This window comes from Dendroctonus ponderosae, unplaced genomic scaffold (assembly GCF_020466585.1).
Source record: "Dendroctonus ponderosae isolate FM_Combo_2020 unplaced genomic scaffold, Dpon_F_20191213v2 Dpon_F_20191213_2, whole genome shotgun sequence".
Taxonomy (NCBI): Eukaryota; Metazoa; Arthropoda; class Insecta; order Coleoptera; family Curculionidae; genus Dendroctonus; species Dendroctonus ponderosae.
In genome coordinates, this window is record NW_026018165.1 from 11,378,609 (window position 1) to 11,394,250 (window position 15,642).

The 15,642-nt window shown below is 32.7% G+C and overlaps 2 protein-coding genes across 3 annotated transcripts; one reads left to right on the forward strand and one right to left on the reverse strand.

Moving 5' to 3' along the window:
• The first annotated feature begins 1,713 nt into the window (after nucleotides 1–1,713).
• LOC109544545 (inositol polyphosphate multikinase) lies at nucleotides 1,714–9,455 on the forward strand. Of its 2 annotated transcripts, none has more exons than XM_019914805.2 (9): nucleotides 1,714–1,974; nucleotides 2,110–2,258; nucleotides 5,048–5,475; nucleotides 6,120–6,274; nucleotides 6,710–6,853; nucleotides 7,534–7,669; nucleotides 7,729–7,999; nucleotides 8,056–8,344; nucleotides 8,797–9,455. In XM_019914805.2, exons 3-9 carry the CDS (start codon nucleotides 5,136–5,138, stop codon nucleotides 8,935–8,937), a joined length of 1,476 nt encoding a protein of 491 aa, XP_019770364.1. In that variant the 5' UTR covers nucleotides 1,714–1,974; nucleotides 2,110–2,258; nucleotides 5,048–5,135; the 3' UTR covers nucleotides 8,938–9,455. The 2 variants fall into 2 exon arrangements, with proteins under 2 accessions (XP_019770364.1, XP_019770365.1); XM_019914806.2 differs by having other exon boundaries at nucleotides 2,132–2,258.
• An 801-nt stretch (nucleotides 9,456–10,256) lies between these two features.
• Nucleotides 10,257–14,987, reverse strand: LOC109544547 (hydroxyacyl-coenzyme A dehydrogenase, mitochondrial). The gene is made up of 5 exons (XM_019914807.2): nucleotides 14,567–14,987; nucleotides 13,067–13,238; nucleotides 12,503–12,692; nucleotides 11,145–11,359; nucleotides 10,257–11,083 (listed from the first exon to the last, which is right to left on the reverse strand). Exons 1-5 carry the CDS (start codon nucleotides 14,678–14,680, stop codon nucleotides 10,845–10,847), a joined length of 930 nt encoding a protein of 309 aa, XP_019770366.1. The 5' UTR covers nucleotides 14,681–14,987; the 3' UTR covers nucleotides 10,257–10,844.
• Nucleotides 14,988–15,642: the final 655 nt, after the last annotated feature.

The window sequence follows — 15,642 nt, forward strand, 5'->3', positions numbered from 1 at the left end:
CGTTGAAAACAATTACAGGAAATGCATTTTTGACGCCCCGCAGCTAACAAATTCATTTGGAAAAGTTTTGTTCACTGATTACTCAGTCATAAACAAGTTGGTTCGTGTGCAGGCAGGAACACAGTGCCACTAATAGTGCCGCCGTTAAATTGACATCTTCACATGCGCATTTGCATTTTAGTAAGGTGTGCCACTAATAATGTGTGCGATTGCCGTTATTTGTGCACCCTTTACGTTTGGCACATTTTACTTCGGTTGATTTGGTGACGGCTTCGTGCATCCACGAGTCCTCAAACATAACATTTATTAAGCACTTAAAATAAATTATGTCCTAGATATAATTTATTTTAACATAGAAATACTAGATGGGGTAAACAGTAATACATTTTATAGGTTACAAATTAAAATTAAATCATATCAGCGCCTTATTTTCTTTTCCATAACATTGCTTTGCAAGTGAAGTTGTACTCGATATTTTTTGCGTTACAGCCTGCAATTATTAGTGATCGGGCACTGAACATGTTTTTCCCTATCTCTATTAAAGACCAAGACTAACAGGTACGTATAGAGTGATTATTTGGTTCTATATTTAATAGTTGACTATTTGATAGTGAATGGTTAGTACCAAATCACCTGTTGGACAAGATACTTTATTCAGTTGTGTAGATAGTCGTTATTATATTAAGAATAAACTATAATCAACTTGTTAATATATTCCGTCTTTCATTAAGATCCTCAACTTTATACAATTCTAATAAATCACAACAGAAAGTTCCTCAAGTTTTCGAGTAGGCGAAGAAGGAAACACTGCGAAGAAAAGCTGTAATAAGTCTGCCACTCTGTTTTAGTAATACTGTACACTAATATAATAATAATATATCTTGTATCAGAAAATATAAAACTTTATTTTAGAGTCTAATCGTTATTGATGACATGCTTACATCATTGTCGTCTTTTAGGGATTTTTCATTGAAATAATAAAATATGTCATAGTGTATATTACGACGCACGACGACACGACTGCTAATGCGTCAACTAAAATTATTATTGAAATTTTTGAAATAAAAATTTGATTTGAATAATTTTTAGTTTTAAACTTTAAAATTCGATTTTGCCACAGAGGAAATCAAAGTACCAGCTGTTTGTGTGAATCGTTCTGGCCGGGTGGTCTTCATTATAGTTACTTCTTTTGCCTTTCGAAAGCAATTTTTTTAACTTTTTATTAATGCTTTTTGTATTTTGGCAAGTCCGCTTTTCTCTCATTTTAGAAAGCGACCTGAATTATTCAGTGAATTTTTGCTTCGTAGGAAAATGTCTACATACGCAAATCTGATCACCAATAATTAGCGCCTTTTCAGATGATTTTCTTATGGCCGACAATGCCCTGTTCAGTGTACATAGACAATATGTTAACGAGCACTAATTCCTCGTCCGAAAAACCATCCGGCATGAATTTCGTTTAAATAGTAGCACTACCAGGCAAATGTTTTCGTTCAGTGTAGTTTTAGTAGTGCAGTTACACTCAATCTTCAATTGCTTGGAAGAAAACGACTAAATAGTAAAAGTAAAAAAAAAATGAATAAAAAGTAAAATAATTACTAATATTTTAATTTCTCTATGGTGCATGCATTCGAACAGCTTTCATTCTAGTTCTAGCGGGGCACGATGTCACTAGATGGCGAGACATTTTACTTTGAAATTCAAATCTTTGAGTTACCCTTCTTAATGGGGTGTTTTGTCTGATTTTGTCCTTTCTTCTTAATTTAATTGGTTGTAATTATATGGTAATTAGTACATTATTATGATACGAATTGGTTATTAGTAAATTGTCTGTGATTAGTGACCGGCTAAGTGGAAATCCTACTCAGATTTCAGAGTTCTGACCCAATCATTTGGTCTATTTTTGTGTTTCGTTGCGATTGTCAGCCATCGTCCATCGTCTTCAAGTTCTGGCCGTCAGTGATGCAAGCAAATGCAAGTATACTAAATAAGATACTTAAATTAATAATATACTAGGTGTCTAATTGTAATTATCTTTGATTGATTCGTAAACTCATTTGGATAATGAATTCTCAAATAACTAATGATTTATGTCTCTATTCTCTCTAGTTAACTATTTTTGTCCGCACAGAAGATGAACAAATGCATGCCTGGTTTAACAGTGCAAATAATAGAAATCGCTTCTCTGAAACAGTTTTTTGGATTGAATTAAAGCTGCAACCAAGGCCGTTCTTTCAACTTTAGTTGTCACTTTTTTGGTAAGTTTCATTCTTTACTCCAAATACCTTTATTGATCAATGTAGGATTTTCTATTATTTTAAATTATTGCTTTGCTAGAATGTGATACAAGCTTTACGTCCAAATTTAATATCATATTTAGGTTGGGGTTATTAGAATTAATTATAAATACATATACTTATAGTAAGTATACATGGTGGGTTAATTTTGGGTTAATCATTTAGATCTCGGAAGCGGCCGGCTCTACGGGTATAAGAGTAAAGAAGTAGTATAGTTGTCATGTGCTCTTTTATCTCAAACTTAAAATGGTAAAATGAAAATTTGTATGTAAACAGTAGTTTTCGATAAGGGCGAAAAGTGTATTTTTTCGAACGACGACAACGTTTGACACCCGAGACGAATTCGAGGGTGTCAATCCGTCAGGAGTTCGAAAAACGGATTTACGCTCGTATCTAACAATATTTTTTAATCGAATGAAGGAAATAACACGAATTATCAGTTATAATAATTAAAAATAGCCAAAAATAACAAGCGTCAACTTCATACTCAAAATTTGGTGTCAATGCCATTTTTGAAATTGTCATGTTTTGACGTTTTTAATTTTTCAAAAGCGTACTTTTGTAAGCATATACTGAAGTGCTGCTTTCACGTTATGGTGTTTGTATAAGTTGTATATTTTATATGACATTTGCGCTATTTAAAAAGATCATGTTTTGCGTGTGGCAACATCGGCAATCAGAAAAATAAACCATTTGAACTTGTAACAGAGTTATAATTTACAAATTGTGTCAACTTTAAATTATGATCAATAGTTGTCAACAAACCTACGTAATTCATTAAGAAAATGTTGTCGGTCACTTTTTAATGAAAATACTTTAAAAATATGACAGTGACACGTTCAATTTGTTTGCTACTTTTGCGCACATGTGCGTAAAAGTCCGTGGGTAAAAGTAAAACAAATGAACAGTGGAGGTGGAGAAAAGTGCTTCTTTTTGATCATCGCTTGCAAGAAATGGCGGTTTTTGATTCATTCGAATAAAAAAATGTTTTTTTCTTATTAACCTGAGAAGTCACCATTATTTACTTCATTTCCCTTGTGAGAAGTTATGTTTCTCTCCCTAGGTCAATAATAATAATAAGTCCCTAGGTAAATGATGAAAGATGTTTTTGTTTTTAATTGTTTTTCCAAGTGAGATTTCATCCATTTTCACTTCTAAAATCACTAACTTTAATATTCACAAATTTTTCTCTTTTCCCAGGTGTTTTTCATAGAACTTTTATGTTTTCCGGAGACCGAAAGACTATATTGCGGCAGTTTGACAACTGAACGTCAGATTATCAAATATAGTGACATTTAGATAGACAAATAGCAATTAATTGGAAATTCCAAATCCAATTAAATCAATTTAGGCAATTATCTGTATTAGTAGTAAACAAAATTCCATATATACTTCGGTCGAGAAGTGGGCTATTATATACCGAGCACTTTTAATTTCATTGATTCATATCGCACATTATATAATGTGCGATATAATGTTTTATAATAATATATGTGCGATATTATGTTTTATTTTTTATTACTTACCTGAGAAGCCACCAATATTAACTCATTTCCAACATTTCCCTAGTGAGAAGTTATTTCTCTCCCTAGGTCAATAATAATAATAAAAAGTCCATAGGTAAATAATGAAAGATGTTTGCACCATCTCCATTAGTTCAAGAGATCATTTTTCACTTCACTGAAATCACTGTAACTTTAACATTCACTAATTTTTCGCTTTTCCCAGGAGGAAAAGGTCTCCGCATTTTTTACTAGGTGACTACGCCGGTGAGTTACGCATGCCTATTTCCAATGAAAAGTTTGTTTGTGCGACTGAACTCGAAATCTTCAAAGTCCTACTAACAATTTTAATAAATTGGTAAATATGAAATTGTGATGAAACAGCTGATTAAAAACTAAAATTGTGCAGTCACATTTCTAAAGTCAGTAGAATTCTAAAAAACTATAATTCATTAGAAAACTTAAGTTCATGATGGTGGGCCGAAAAAGAAACATTGCATTTCAGATCTCATAGTATATTCTTGTAGATGGTAAAAAGGAGTTCTAAAATGTGGTAATTACTTTGAAATATCATTTTTCGTCAGCACAGAAAAAAAATTGACGTTTGAGCAGATACCGGTGTTTTTTCCATAACTTTGGAATTCGAATATTTCCGAAAGAAGCGGAAAATTTCTCACTTTTTAAAACAGGATTTTATTCAGTACCAAAATGCTCAACTTTGCCCTAATAATTTATCCAACTTGGAATCTCTTACGGTTTACGAGATCCCAATGGCATAACACCGATATATCGAATTCGTCTGTATATCTGTAACATTTCTTTAAAACATTATGGTATGAAGGTACCTTTACCAAACATCATCATTTTTAAGTTTTTTAATTAAATTTCAATAACATGGTTAAAATAATGCATCTGTCTCATAAAACATTCTGTATATTAAAAACAGCAAATACGTAAAACAATATAATTTATGTCAAGGATGACATGAATAAAGTAGCTTGTGATTTAAAACCCTTGGCCCCAAACTTGAAAAATATTAGTTATAATTCTGATTTATTAATTTTTTCTAACCCTGCAATAAGCCTCCGTGACTACCATATCTGGAATAATCGCAATGTAAGCTCGTATTAAACCGTCGATAAGCTATAATCTTTTTGATATATGACTTACTTAGTATTTCTACGTTGCAGTCAGTTGGCATTCCGGAAAAGTTATACAAATTAAATTTTTATTACTTCTATGTTACAGATCTGACACTTCAAGATAAAAGAGCTTAAATTGACCGATACCGATATCTGAAAAAAACTAGTGACGTTATACGAAACTGCTCGACAATATGGGGAAATTTGAAATTCAGTCCATGCCAATGCAGAAAACCGACAACTATATATGCGGTCATTCCACTTGCAAAGACCAATTCTTTAATGAAAGCTCCAGCCTCCTAAATCATGGTTCCTTGTCGAATGGAAGTTGCAACGGCGTAAATAACTCGTTATCCACAGATACCAGAAACGAACCTTCGAAACCAATTGTAGCTCAGAATAGTTTAGCATGTAATAACAACCAATTAGAAGCCGGCGAAGAAATGGATGAAATCCTTGAATTTATTCCTCAAGGTATGAAGGTGTTCAGAAATCAAGTATCTGGACATATCATCGACGGATGTCACGGAATAGGTTAGTATGTTATCTTAGTAACTCTTATAGTAATGTTAGTTTAAGTATGCGTATTATGACGATTATCGTAATTAAGCGCGAACATGTACATCATTAAATTGTTAGTTGTCACTAACTTCTGATAACTATCTCCAGCTCAGTAGAACAATTCTCGTTTTCTTATTACCTCGGACTTTGATATTTAGTTTATTATTCATATTATCATAAATATGATTCGCTCTGTCCAATAGTTATGGTAATTTTACTGATACGCCGCTTTCTGATTTTAAAATATTTTACGATTGTAAGGCAGCAATGCTAGTAAGATGCAACAGAATGGTCAATGGCGATTTGCGAGTAAACGACGATGTTCTTGTAGAAAACATGTTAAACATATTTCCTTCAAACTGTCTTTCAATTAATAGAGCTGAATTAACTCTGCAATGATAGAACGAGTGTTTGTACCAATTGCCAAATATAACAAATTTCGATATGCATGACAAAAATGAAGAAAAATGTTAAGAGCTGTTTGAAATTGAAACTAAAGTTTGTCACGTATAATTATCTCTATTGGAATTAAGGTTTATAAACTGGTGCCACAAATTGATTTACAATCGCAAAAAATTATAATTTTAACTACTACCTACCTACTTTACGCTTTTCAGGTATGTTGACAAAGGACGGTTTAGCGTATAAACCTCTGCTGAAGAAAGAATGTGCCATGAGAGAAATAATGTTTTACGAATATTTGAAAAATTCGATGGACAGGTCCCTAACCGAAATTAAGCATCTCGTGCCAAAGTATTATGGAGTAGAAAAAGTAAGCATTGATTTTTTATAGTTTGGTCCTTATTGCTATTATAATATTATAGTAGGGATGATGGCTTCATTCTGTGTGTATTCGGTTACATAAGCTACTTATATTTTGAAGTATTGCCTATGTTCTCTATTTACCACAAACATGCTGTAATGCAGACATGATTTCTGATGTAACTTGAAGCAAAAATTCATAGATTGGTACTTCTATGCTACAAATTGGCAAAGTTTTATCTGCAATCTTTAGCTATATTAAGTTTGTAAAATGGCTATTAAACTAATTGAAAGTTGTAATTCTCTCTTCAAGAGCTAAAATCTTCATTTATCTTCAGCATGGTCCCTACTTTTTCCCACTAATTAAAGAACAACACAGTTTTTAAATCGCCCTGTATTTTTAAACTGACACATTTTAACAGTAATCGTTTATCTTTGGTTTCAGCTGGAAATTAATGGGAAGGAAATAGATTTTTTAATTTTGGAAGATTTGACAAAAGGGTTTAAGGAGCCTTGTATCATGGATATAAAAATTGGTAGGAGGACTTGGGACCCCAATGCTAATCACGCGAAAATTGTAGCAGAGCAGGTAATAAAATAATAGTAGATGTCAAGATTTTATTTTCTATTACCAATTATTACTTACTGTGGTTTTACCTGTCTACTGCGATCTAGATAACACAAAATTAACTTGCATATAAAATATTAATGTTGAAATAGTATTGTTGTTCTCGGGCCGTCTGCCTGATTATTTTTGCTTGCTAATGCTTTTTGTGCGTTCTATCACCTCTTGAAATTGAAAAACTCAATCACGCCTGTATAATCATATATTCCTGCAGCTCTTACAAAGTCAGTGAGACAATATTTATATTAATTTCGACACTAGTTTTAACCAATTTACATTTTTTTGGGTAAAACAACAAGAAAACTATTTTGCGAATTGTTACAATACTAGTTTTTACATTGGCGGCTTCGACTTGCAGTTTTGGTTACATTAACAATTAATAATCTGTAAAATGTTTATTTAAATGCTGCTTTTTTACATATTAATAAAAACATAAATTTTTTAACTGTATTAGAAAATGCAGACGTTTATGAAGCAAAAAAGTCGAGTATAGTCTACTCTAACTGTACCATCTATACGCTTGCAAAATTTCTAGCACTTGCAGAGGTCTACAACCTAAAAGAAACAAAAATTTTGGAGATTTCTTAAAAAATTTTAATATTGCAGAATAAGTTATCAACTGAGTTTCATATTTTTATTTACAGACTAAGTATTCAAAATCCAAGCGAGATTTGGGCCTTTGTATTCCTGGGTTCCAAGTTTACAAAATTAAGGACAATAAACTACTCAAGTATGATAAGACTTATGGCAAGAACTTAGATAAGGATGGGGTTAGAGAAGGTAAGCTAGTCAATATATCAAAATCGGAAATCAATTTTTAACAAATCATTACATTCCAGCCATCAAAATATTCTTAAACGCCGACACCCATCATTTTTGCCGAAAATTAATAGTACAATTCTTGTCATCTCTGTGGCAAATTCAGCATTTTGCGCGCACCCAACGACGATTCAGACTCTACTCATCTTCTATTCTGTTGATTTACGACGCGCGAAGACTACGAGCACATGCAAAACTTAAGACGTCAACTGAAAATACCGATGTTTCTATAACGAGTACACCACAGAAAAAAACACAACAAAATTTGGCCAAGCAAGGTTGTTTATACAGGTAAGCCAATCGCTTAACAAAACGAGCAGGTTTTCAACTGCAAAAACAATTTTCAGACCAATAAGTTTAGCTCAATTGAATCATGATAACGAAAAGATACCCACTGGATTTAGTGGACAGTTGACCCATGATGGCCCGATTCTTAAGGCACCTTCCAACAAAATTAAGAATCTGGTAAACATGGAGATGCCTAGAGTGGTAAACCACAGTAACACATGGAAAAGTTCAATGCGTACCCTAAAGCGAACACATTCGTTCCAGAATAATTACGATAAAGATGTGCAATGTAAAAAGCAGGACTATACATTAATTTTGGACGATCTTTGCAGCGAAACCAAAAGCGAGGTACGTTAAACAATGGCGTGAGTTAATGATTATTCAGAAGAATCACTGGACTTAGTAGTAAATGTCACCCGTGTTCCCCTGTATAAGCTCCCCATATTTTACGAGAAATACATTTTTTGACATACATTTTTTGCAGTAACTGAAAAAAAAGATTATTTTTCGAATAGGAATTGAAGAAATATCTAGTTTGAGTGTAGAATTCAAATCTACAGCAATAAAAAACACACCTTTAATTTCTCCTATTTTTAATCTTCCAGATTTTACGTTCCAAAGTTTTAGATAAAGTTTGAACTGTATTTAGAAAAGTTAACTCGAAATTAATATTAGCTGAGAGTAACTTAATTGTTAACTTTTTTTAGTATTTACGAATATATCCGCTGAATGAAATTGGGTTCAATTTTCGAAACCGACTGAGTTTTGAATATTGGAAAAAAACACTGTTTATATTTCAGGTCTGGGCGACAGCAAAACTAATCGACTTTGCTCACGTATACATTACGGATAATGTGGATCAAGATAAAAACTACATTGAAGGCATCGAAAGCCTGTCGAAAATGTTCGAAGATTTTCTTTATGAGACTGACGAAGACTAGTTTTTCATTAAACCTTACTTTTATTAATAAATTATCTTACTTAGTATTGGCTACTATTGTAACTCATGTCATGACCTTGCTTAGTGCCATTACACTACAGTTTCTACTAAATGCTCAATAGGTGCTTAATTTAAGATGCTAAAGCAGATTAAAATATTCTCAGGATATTTATGTATATCTACGGGGAAATATTCCTGACATATCACTCAAGACGTATTGATAACAAATAACCCTTAGGTATATATGTGATTATTGCGGCAGCTACTGTAAAAACTGATCTTATTTAAATTATATTTTTATTAAATTGTATTTGTATTTATTATGACAATTGTTATGCTAGATTTGGAGCAATTAACATGTTTTGGAATACATAATTCTCAACTCGGTTTGGATTGATATGTGTATTAATAATATTAATTATATAACTTAACATATTTTATAATGAGTACTTATGAGGATGTACTCGATTTGTACTGTAAATGGGGTAACAGTTCCGAAAATAAAACTATTTGTTTGGATCTGCTGAATTATGTGAACCAAACCGCAAAACCCGGTTTTTGGAAAAATGGTCACAACTTGCTGCAAACAAGCACTTGATGATGATCAGTTGATGAGAAGATCGAACATTAGTTCGTAATCTTTTTCGTCCGATTGGTCAACTATATTATGCATATGATGGTTAAGAAGATTTTTTACCATTTTTTTGAAATAAATCAAGCTAATAATGTGTCAGATGCCAGGTAAGAATTTAAATGCTAGAAAAAAATGCTTCAAATGTGAAGAATTAAAAATTTCCAGTCTAGTCTAGAATTTATGCAAGACGGGTGCACGGATTGGGAGATATTTTGATCATTTCATATTTTTGTGTTACACACTGATGTACATGGATAAAGATGCATACCTACTTACTTACCAGTGAGCTTCCCTAATAGTAGTATTTTAACATGCTTAAATCACTTTTAATCAGAGAATCTGGTGAGATAAAGTGAATTTCTGGTGTAGGAATTCTGTTTCAACTGATAATTTGAAAAGTCACGTCTATACATGTAGAGCAACTGATTACTTCTCTTTGTATTTATTTCTTCTCTACGCTTTGAGACTTTCTGACCAGATTTTTTTTTAATTGTCACTCAAATATTAAGCGAGAAACGGACCTACTCTTGTTCTCATTATAAAGAAAGTAATTAATTCACCATACTCCACAAAAAATTGCATCCAAATCGGTATTTTCCTGAATTTTTTCGATTCGATGGAAAACTTTGTCTTCGCTTTCAGATTCTCTGAAGAGAAACTTTTGATTGAGAAATAAAACAATGCGATTTATTTTGTTCTTGAATTACAACAGTTTAATGTTCTCCTATATCTATATATATGTATTGAATAAAAGATGGTAAAAAAATATATTATTTTGCAAGTTAGGGTGTAACATATAAACAGGCTTTTCACATAATATATAAAACGACTACGTCACAAGCGATTTCTTTCTATAAAATAGTCCGAGCTATCGTTGACACAGAAATATTGTCATTTTAATCAAATTTGTGTCTGCTATAGCTGATTGTATTGATGTATTTGTAAAAAATGATTATTCAGTGTTAAACTTGTAAAAAAAATAGCTTTAAGGTTTGATTAATTTCAACATATCTTTTCAGACACACAAACATTTCTAATAATGATTTTTTTAGTTTTGACTAATCACAATGTTATTTTATAGATAGGGCTTACTATTACGTTTGTGGTTATTACCCATGGACCAATCGTTGATTAAAATATGTAAATTTACTTATTAAGCCGGCATTATGCGTTGGTACTGTGGTCTCAAGTTCAGTCCGGAAAAGTTGATAGCCTCAAATCGTGTTTTAGGAGAACTTCTTGGTGGCCCGATCAAAATCATCGTAAAAAGTGTATTACTTGTTATACTTATAATAGCCTTCTCCAGACTTTACGCCAAGCTTCTTCTCCTGTACCAACTTCTTGGTTGATTCACAGGGTACGAACAAGGGATTGCCAGGAAACTTCTTCTGCCAGCCCTGAAGAATTGAATTGGTCGTGTCATGTCCAACGTAATCTGCCAATTCGATAGGACCCATTGGATAACCTGCACCCAATTTCATAGCCGTATCGATGTCCTTAGCAGAAGCATCTCCTAAAGAATAATATGAAATGTAAGTTCTTAACATTCCAATGTAAAAAAATAATTTTTATACCTCTCTCTAGCATTCTAATTGCTTCAGCTATGTAAGGAACCAACAATCGGTTGACAATAAATCCGGGCGTGTCCTTGCAAGTAACGCAACTTTTACCAATTGATTTTCCCCACGCCATAAATGCTTGGTAGGTTTCTTCCGACTGTTCTGGAATTCTGACTACTTCAAGAAGTTTCATAACAGGTACGGGGTTAAAGAAATGCAGCCCACCGAACCTTAAAATCACTTACTATTAGCAACTTTTTAAATAAACCAACCGGAATATAAAAGTTCAGCCGGAATTTAAAATTCTGTAATAATTTTCAAAACTATTGCTTCATATATAATTGTGAAATTACATATGTACAGGGTTAGTACCTTTCGATACGTTTTTAGTAATTTAAAAATAATCGGTTATTTATGGAATGGTTGAGATCAATTTAATATAACGTGCCGTTTTTTATTTTGTTTGATTACTTAGTTATGATGACAACTGACCGTTTTCACTAATTCTGTAGTTTAAGATAAATGGCCACTTACATATTTTGGGCATTTTTTATATTTTAAGGTTCCCTTATTTCAGTATTAAATGAAATAGGAAACAGCAACAAAACCACATAAATTGCGCTTTCTGAATACACATACAATGTTCCATATTAGTTAACAATTATTTACATTTCGAACATAATTTTATTGACATTTCTTGTAGAAAGGCCAGTCTAGTTTACTAATTAAAATCCGTATTTTCAAAAAAAGTGTTCGCAAGTTATTAACTATTAGTAATAAACGGATCAAATGTGCATTTTCAAAGTGCCAGACAATCATAAAAATAAGCGTGTCAAGTCGTTGGTGTTCAAGAGTACAACGGTTTCTGACTAGTTTTTGTTTCGTTTTTAACTCAATATCAAGTAAAAAAGGTCGCTTCAAAATTGTAACATATTTTAGAATGACAAAAGTTGTAGATCAGTGCATCAACACAGACTGTACGCTGTACAATTAGCGTTATAACCGTTAAACGCTATACAATTAGCGTTATAAACGCAAAATGCTTTAAAATATAGCTTTCCTGGTGCAAATCGACGATTATTTTGACAGCCCACTATTTCCAATAGAGTTATAATATAGCTTCTATCAAAAATGTACAGATCTGGAGCTACTTGTTTACTTCAGTTCCAACATCGTTGAATAAAAAATATTTCCATTCTTAGACTTTGAGTGAAAAACTCCGAAAATCGCAATTTGTACCTACTTTACGTGTTTATTGCAATTAGATTTTAAAAGTTTATCCCATTCGAGTCATTACCTACATAACTTCTGACTAGTATCTCTGAATATTTGTTTTATGACAACGTTACAATTAGGGTAATTATTTCACTTACTTGTCTTTTCTTTTAACAACCGAAGCAATTTCACCAATGGACAAGGAACTAGTATTTGAAGCGAACAATGTTTTCTGAGGGGCTGCTTCGTCAAGTGTCTTGAATAGCTTGTGCTTAATTTCCATGTTTTCAACGATAGCTTCCACCACTAAATCTGCATCCCCTACAGATTCTTCTGCTTTGGTAGTTCCTGTGTTTGATTGGACAAAAGTTTTAAAATCAAATTTTATTGGTCACTGGTAAATCTGTGTAAACAAACCGAATTTTTATATAGAACGTTTGCGAATATTTAAGCTACTTCATTTATTTAATTAATATATTTATAATTATTATTAATGTCGATTCTTAATTGTCAGGGTGTCAAGGGGGTAAAAGTTTTCGATAGAACTTCAGTAACGTGTTCAATCTTTGTTTGTTTAATTTCTACACCATTCAACTATGTTTCCAACATTGAATAGAATAAAAAACACATACTATGCATTAACTTACAGCAGACACACCCCAAGTCATTAATAATATTTTCAATATTCTTAATAATGAAAAATACTGCTATCAATAAGTTACCTTGTATACGTTTCTTAGCGTCTTCGACAAATTGTTGTGCGGCATTAGGATCATCTTTATAAAGTTTCTTAGCTACGCGAGTCAGGTTTGTTGCAATATTTGTCTGAGCCTTTTGAAGTAGTTCTGGGTTTACCTCCAGCAAAGTCACGTGGTTACCATTCTGTGCTGCAACCTGAAACAATAAGACGAAAAATAACGATATTTTAGAATATGAATGTGAAAAACGGCCACTAGTCATTCATAGTGTTAGATCTATTTTTAATATTCAATTGATGCTATTATGCGCATAAGTGAGCGACTACGCTGAGCCAGATAAGACGCTGGCAGGAAAAATAGCGCTTTTTGTGTTTGTAATGTGTTAATGTAATGTTAAATCTTATCACCTTAGCGCGTGAAACAAACTCAAACATAAGATTAATGAAGGCATTTGGATCCAAGCTTGCCAGGGTTTAAGAAAGGATTTCAGCTCTTCACAATCAACAAAATTTAAATGAATTTATATGCAACTGCAAAACGGATTGTCTTATTTTTCAGTGTTTCATTTGTAAAAATAAAAGTTTCGCCATTTTTATCTTTAGTTACCAAATATCGCAAATGACTACACGTGGGGCTCAAGCACAAGGTTTACCTAACCCAGAGGGAAAATTTGAAATTTCCAAAATTCGGGCGACTTTTTGATAATGAAAATATGAATAATATTTAATATTTCGCATGCAAAGCAAATATAAGTAGTCAGGAAAATCGTGCAATACCTCTTAATCATTTTTAAATCACTCTGTATATGTGTGTACAGACCAAATCCTTCTAACTAGAAAGCAATGTTCAAGAAGAAATTTATGTTTATTAAATTGTCGTAAATTTTTCTGCATCTAAAGTTTTTGTGCTGCTATTTCTAGGTATTTAGTTATAACAGCGCTATCAATAGATGCGACGAGCTCAGCAGCACAAGCATGCCCATTCTAGTTATGCAATGCATTATTTGCATAATTTATATTAATTCCAATCTGTCCATTGTTCTCATTTCTTGATAAGCCTTCAGCAACGCTTTATCTTGTAAATCTAAATATAACTTGTTTTTTAAAAAGAAATTTTTTTGACGTGAATGTTTTTACTCATTTTACAGATTATACTATAATTTTACATAATAATACAGTGGAAATTAATGCTATTCTCCAGGCCGTCAAATAATGCAGAATAGATCACAAGTACACCCAAGTTGTATATGATATATAGACAAACATGCAATAACAAGACTGCATAAAACTACGCAGGAAATAGATATAAAACGAGGAGCCGATAAGGAGACACTTTATCACCAAAACTATTCACATCGGTTTTAGAATACGGTTTCAAGACTAAATTGGGATAACAAAGGTATTACAATAGAGGGAGAACAACTAAATAATCCTGATTCGCGGATGATATAGTGTTCATTACGAATGATCTTGGATTGAAGCGGTTCAGCATAGCTATTCCAGATCTTATTCTCAGAATTCTCACCTGAGCTATTCCAGATCCCATGAGACCTCCACCGATGACCGTAACATTATTAATTACCGCCCTGGCACTTGAGGTTGCAAAAGCCCTTGTACTAATTAATTTTAAACTGTTCATTTTCAAATCAAGGCAGGCTGAATACCTACTGCTAACTGTTAGCCTGCTCGATAATATACAATAACAAAAGTCGGGTACAAGGTTCAAAAATCTCAATATATATGCCCAAAGTTCAATGTGTGATTAAATAAAAAGTTATTGATATTGACTTTTTCTTAGTTTTCAACGGTTATAGATACTAAATTTTCTAGTTGTCTATAATTTATTTTTACATAAAATATAAAATGTTTTGGACCCAAGCAAAAAAATGCTTATTTAACAAGAAATCAACAAAAATTTTGTGACTGTTGTCGGATCGCACAAAAGAATTGAAGTGTGTAGAAATTGAGGGAAATACTTAATAGAATAATGAAACTTAAAGAAAAAAGATTAATAAACTCAAACCGACCACAGCAACAAGTAATTATCGCTTAAAAATTAAATAGGAAACAATCTTTGTAATTAAAGGAGATAGGCCATTCCTTGAAACTAATGGGTTTTCTCGGGTTTTTACGTCGTACAATAAAATTTCTTCCTGACGTTTCGCAAGCACGAGTGGCTTGCATCTTCAGAAGTGGTTTGCTTGAACGCTTACATTGTTCTGATGCGATTCCTCGGGCGCAGTCCGTATTTATCGCATCAGAACAGTGTAAGTGCAAAATGTTTAAAAGTAAAACAGATCCTGTACAAGTGGCATCAGCGTATTTGTTGGAATTCCAAATGTAAGCAAGCAGCTGATTGCAATAACGAGAATCCCAACCTCAATACTTTGAACTTAATCGCTGTTCACACGGGCCACTCTGCAGCGCTTCTCAGTGGCGCTGCTGAGAAGCGCACGTCAACAGTATACTAACTACGCGGCAGCGCCGCAACAAAGAGAATCAAGCGTAACGACTATTCCTTCCTAGATTTTTATGTTCTGTTTTTGTGGTACAGACTTTCTTAATAAGTGTTTTTGAAGTAATAACTTTTTATGGGAGGGT